The sequence below is a fragment of the Pelobates fuscus genome, chromosome 12, assembly GCF_036172605.1.
Source record: "Pelobates fuscus isolate aPelFus1 chromosome 12, aPelFus1.pri, whole genome shotgun sequence".
NCBI lineage: Eukaryota > Metazoa > Chordata > Amphibia > Anura > Pelobatidae > Pelobates > Pelobates fuscus.
This window is the reverse complement of record NC_086328.1, coordinates 136,307,661-136,313,660: the sequence shown is the minus strand read 5'-3', so window position 1 is coordinate 136,313,660 and position 6,000 is coordinate 136,307,661. Positions and strand designations below refer to the sequence as shown.

General features: G+C 44.4%; 1 protein-coding gene across 2 annotated transcripts in view; it reads right to left on the bottom strand.

Moving 5' to 3' along the window:
• Window positions 1-1,305: 1,305 nt before the first annotated feature.
• CPT1A (carnitine palmitoyltransferase 1A) overlaps window positions 1,306-6,000 on the bottom strand; it is a 49,776-nt gene continuing 45,081 nt past the window's right edge. For both annotated transcript variants that reach the window (XM_063438140.1, XM_063438141.1), the window contains exon 19: window positions 1,306-1,482. In XM_063438140.1, coding sequence (XP_063294210.1) covers window positions 1,384-1,482 — 99 coding nt within the window. In that variant the 3' untranslated portion in view covers window positions 1,306-1,383. The remainder of the gene's footprint in view (window positions 1,483-6,000) is intronic.

Here is a 6,000-nt window from a genome sequence, read left to right as displayed (position 1 = left end):
TAAAGCTTTTAATTATTTATTTCTGGTACTAGCCGATTAGTACAGCGCTACAGAACCTGATGGCGCTATATAAATGATAAAATAATAATAATTAGTACATGCCCCCAGATAGCAGATTTCATTCAAGAACAAAGTGTTCTCTTATATGTTTAATCTACACCTTCACACCTCCATCATCACATACTGCGCTTCCTATGAAAATATCGAACATTCCGCCTACAGAACGAAAAGAGAACGTTTCCTTGAATTTGCCGTAGTTTTATCATAGAAAATGATGGGGATGTAAAAATGGATTCTGTGCAGATTGAACGGCAATTTACAGGGTTATTCAATAAATTGTCTGGATTTTAAGGTGAATTTTAAATAGCGAAATTGAAATTATAGATGAGCTAGAGATATTTTCTTCTGAAAATCCTGCTAGTCTAGACTCAAATTTTCATTTTACTTTATATTCCTGACAATTCACAGACTAACCCTGCAAATGGAAACCAAACATCAAGCTTAGAACATCATGATATATCACTGACAAACCACTCTACAAGCTTCTTATGATGTAGGCAATTGCATAAGGCACTGGAACACCCTAACACCCTTACAGAGGGTGGATATCTAGGCCCTTCTATTGAAAGTAGTGCACTCTAAACCTCGACTATTGGTTTTATAGCAACATCTACTCTAATTGTTACAGAGGATTGCTTTCAAAATGGCATACGTTCCATATACAACAATCCAACAAGCCTGGTTATATTCAAACTAAATATAGTCTGAATGCCATTATATCCTCAGGCTACTTCCACTTGGTGTAAATGTAGATTAGAATATGCTCTCAGTAGAAAATCTTCGTGCTGACCTAATACTCTTTAGGTAAACAGTGTCTGATATGGACATTCGGTACGATATTTTAAGGTGTGCATGCAAAAGAAGTCACAAATCTGATAAACACTTCTATTTTGTTTTTGGAAATGAGGGGAAAAAGATAACGACTGATGTTGGGCAAATAAGAGATCCTTAAAAATAAAATTGAAATAAAAACACCGGAATTAGGATTCAATGCTGAATGGCCAACGCTATACGAGGTTCTATACAGTCCTTTGATACATGTGAATCCTCTGTAACATCTGTAGACATTTCAGCAGCAAAGGAACACGTGCACATTATTCACATGTTCATCGGACAATAAAACATAACTTTGTAGAATTGACTCTGAAACCGGAAGGAAAGGTGATGAGATCTGAGAATATTGAGATGTTTTTGCAGTCACTACAGATAGCAACTACAAAAGGTATTACTGTATACAGTAACAATAACCAAAATAATGATTGAGCGAAGTCAAAATGATGTTCCATTCTGATCACCCATCTGATTTGGGTGGGTGGAGGTACTTTATTTTTTTCCTTTATTAGAGTTGTTGGTGCTCCCCTTAAATAAATCCATGATATCGATCATCGCTTGCCTGATGTTGTTTCCAAAGCGATGTGAATCCTGAAATAAAAAAAATAAAAATTATATAAATTGTTAATGTACAAAATTAAGTTTAAAGGGTAACTATGGGTTTTTTCATGCATTTTATAGATGATTCATTAAAACATTGAAAGATACTCTCCTTTACAGTTCCCTGCAGATGGACAATTTGTTTGTCTGCATTCAGCAAATGCTGCCACCGGGGGGTACGGACTAAGCTCCGGTAAAGGACCGAGAGGCTGAACTCCTTGCAAGCAAAGGTTTATAGGCGTGTGTGCATTTGAGGGATTGTGTCTCTGAGTTTGCATATTTATGAATATGCATGTCTCCGGGATTATGTATGTCTATTGTGTGTCTCAGGTAGTATGTGTGTGTTATATATTTATGAATATGCATGTCTCTGGGACTATGTATGTCTTTGTGTGTCTCAGGTAGTATGTGTGTGTTATATATTTATGAATATGCATGTCTCTGGGATTATGTATGTCTTTGTGTGTCTCAGGTAGTAGGTGTGTGTTATATATTTATGAATATGCATGTCTCCGGGATTATGCATGTCTGTGTGTGTCTCAGGTAGTACGTGTGTGTCTTTGAGTGTTTCAGTAAGTATGTGTGAACTGGGAGGCTCAGCAATTGGTTTAACAAAAGCCCCACATTTCCTGAAAGCAGTTCAGTCTGCAGCTACCTCTAATTAGGGAGAGTCTCTTGTGATATAAAATGCAATTATAATCTCCGGAATATGAGAAAAAAACAAAACAAAAATTATCTAAATCATTTTTTTTATACAAATAAAGCAGAGTTTAAAATGAACTTGTAATGAACATTTTTATTTACCTTAAATCACTCCAATTGCAGGACCAATCTCGCCAACACAAAGGCTGAAATCACCTGCTAGAGAGTTTACATAGCAACCACAGTGCATGTGCTGTGGTTGCTATGGGTGAAGAGCAGAGGGAATTCCCCTGGGAGTTTTTTGTGCTCTCCCTTCTCAGTAAATGCCTCTGCATTTTAAATAGGGTTTTCTTCTAATCTATACATTTCCTAGCAAAACTGCTAGCACAATGTATAGATACAATCGCATGCTCCATCTAATGAGCACAAGTTGTCTGGGGCATGACAGGTGCACACATTATCCATGGGAGAAATTGAAATACAAGCATTTTTTTTAATATAGTGACATATTTATCATTGTATGTGTGGCGAAACCAACCTCGCCACTGTGAACTGGAGAAGCCTGGTTGCTCGCCTGCTCCCTTTGGACTATGGCCCTGCAGGTTAAACCGTTTATTTTCCCTGCAGAAAGGCTTATTCATGTGATCTGAGTGCCATTCATCTAATAATGTGCGCTCAGATCAAAGCTATCTGGGGATATGTAGAAATGTGTGTTTTATGTACTAAATGTGTCAGTATGTAATTTTATGTCTTTTACTGTCTTTTTGTCTGACATGTCGGTAATGGAGTTTTGCCTCTGTCCTGGGAGATAATTAGATTCCTTCCCCAATTATCTCCAGGCCAGAGGGGAGGGATTGTGAGGCATTGTGGGAGGTAACTCATGTGTGATTGGTGTATTGTGTAATTGTTGTAAATCCCTCCCTTGCATGGGAGAAGCCTTTATAAGCCTGTTGTGTGAATAAATCAGTGTTGTTGCTGTTTAACCCTGAAGCTGAAGTGTTGTCTCATTCTTGGGGGGAATTTGACTGTATGCCGATTGCCAGGAGTGTAAGCTGTTCGTATTGCTTTTCCTGTTCGGCTGCTTCCAGGGTTCGTGTGTCTGCTGTTCGAAAGTTGGTGAATACGTGCAGTTTGGAGTTTGGGAGGTTGGTGATTGCAGTAGCTGCTGGTCTATTGGAAAGGGGATTATCGCCTAAACTGGGTTTTATCCTCTTGTGTGCGAAACGGTCCGTTACAATAGGTGGCAAGCGGCGGGATTGTCCCTACAACCAGAGGGCAGCTACAGGGCAACACCAGTGCCTGGATTACAATTGAGGGCAACGCTAGTACCCGTACAGCGACCCTATGTACAAAGGAACCAACTTCGACAATGCAAGCATGGCAACCAGCTACACGCAGGAGGCGTTTGACAAAGAGTGTGCCTCGCGGCTGGCTCTCTTTACATTTGTCCCCTCTGAGGAATTCGTGCAGTTCGTAAGGAGCCAGGTAGACGAGTACCTGCAGTTCATGGCAGATCCAGCCAAAGGTATCGGTCGCCCTATCCGGTGGCAGGGTGCGTTACGGGGACTCAAAAGGGTACCCCAGGGAGCTGAAGGTGTCGTGCTTCCTCCCCAGCGGCAGTGTGTGTCCCAGGGAGCAGAAGGTGCAGTCCTTCCTCCCCAGCGGCAGTGTGTATCCCAGGGAGCTGAAGGTGTCGTCCTTCCTCCCCAGCGGCAGTGTGTACCCCAGGGAGCTGAAGTTGTTGTCCTTCCTCCCCAGTGGCAGTGTGTATCCCAGGGAGCTGAAGGTGCAGTCCTTCCTCCCCAGCGGCAGTGTGTATCCCAGGGAGCTGAAGGTGCAGTCCTTCCTCCCCAGCGGCAGAGTAAGTTCCAGGGAGCTGAAGGTGCAGTCCTTCCTCCCCAGCGGCAGTGTGTACCCCAGGGAGCTGAAGGTGCCGTCCTTCCTCCCCAGCGGCAGTGTGTGTCCCAGGGAGCTGAAGGTGCCGTCCTACCTCCCCAGCGGCAGTGTATATCCCAGGGAGCTGAAGGTGCCATACTTCCTCCCCAGCGGCAGTGTGTACCCCAGGGAGCTGAAGGGGTTGTCCTTCCTCCCCAGCGGCTGTGTGTACCCCAGGGAGCTGAAGGTGCCGTCCTTCCTCCCCAGCAGCAGAATGTCCTGCAGGGAGCAGAGACCATCAGTCTCACACCCCAGCCGCAGGACAAGATAATGAAAGGGGAGACAGCTGGTCCCCCTCTCCACCAGCAGAGAGAGTGTCAGGGAGAGGTGCCTGATACCCCCTCTCCCCAGCGGCAGTTTACAGTCCAGAGAGAGGAGCTTGTTACACCCTCTCTCCAGCGGCAGCATAACCCACCAAGGGGAGATGTTACACCCCCCAATGGTGCAGATGGGACCGTAGTCTCTGTACTTGCAGCACAAGAGGTAAGGACGGTCGGTTCTGTCCCCCAGCCACAGAGTGGTATATCCAGAGGGGAGACGGTCGGTCTCTCCCTCCCACAACCAGGCTCCAACCAGGCTACTTCCGCGGTAGTACTGGCACCAGGGCAGAGTACCGCTGGTCTCTGCCCACTCAGCAACCCACCAAGGCAGCCTAACAGTTCCCCACACAGTCGTGGTGAGGCACCTGGACATGGACAAAGCTCTCCTCTACCCAGGTGTTGTAACCAGTTATTGTGGGTGGGCTGTACTGCTGTTTCTGTTTTGTGGGTGGGTTGCTGGACTAACCAGGGCACTGACCGGCAGGAGGTCAGATACCCTGTTAGTCTAGTTGGTAACGGGGAGAAGTGTTGTGAAACCAACCTCGCCACTGTGAACTGGAGAAGCCTGGTTGCTCGCCTGCTCCCTTTGGACTATGGCCCTGCATGTTAAACCGTTTATTTTCCCTGTAGAAAGGCTTATTCATGTGATCTGAGTGCCATTCATCTAATAATGTGCGCTCAGATCAAAGCTATCTGGGGATTTGTAGAAATGTGTGTTTTATGTACTAAATGTGTCAGTATGTAATTTTATGTATTTTTGTCTGCCATGTGGGTAATGGAGTTTTGCCTCTGTCCTGGGAGATAATTAGATTCCTTCCCCAATTATCTCCAGGCCAGAGGGGAGGGATAGTGAGGCATTGTGGGAGGTAACTCATGTGTGATTGGTGTTTTGTTTAATTGTTGTAAATCCCTCCCTTGCATGGGAGAAGCCTTTATAAGCCTGTTGTGTGAATAAATCAGTGTTGTTGCTGTTTAACCCTGAAGCTGAAGTGTTGTCTCATTCTTGGGGGGAATTTGACTGTATGCCGATTGCCAGGAGTGTAAGCTGTTCGTATTGCTTTTCCTGTTCGGCTGCTTCCAGGGTTCGTGTGTCTGCTGTTCGAGAGTTGGTGAATACGTGCAGTTTCGAGTTCAGGAGGTTGGTGATTGCAGTAGCTGCTGGTCTATGGCAAAGGGGATTATCGCCTAAACTGGGTTTTATCCTCATGTGTGCGAAACGGTCCGTTACAGTATGCTATGTATATTTTATAGGTTTCCATCTTGTGTATATTTTCAGCTTCATGGTTTGTTCTAAAACTACAAATAACTTCCCCCCCTCTTCCCCCCCCAAAAAAACAAAACAACTTTTGATGTGAGAGCTGCCAGGACCGTCAAGGATATAAGGTAATTTACCGTAACCATTTTTACAGAAGAGTTTAAAAAGGAAATGATAAACAAATGAAGCCCTTCCTGGGGAATTCTAATTTATTATAATTAATCCCAACATGCTCCGCTGGCCAGAAATATTCTCTGACAAAACACTCAAAGCACATTTGCCTTAACCAGGAGTGTATAAATGGACTACTGCTACCAATAGCTCCCAGTAGTGAAGCAATCCGATGAGGAAAATAGA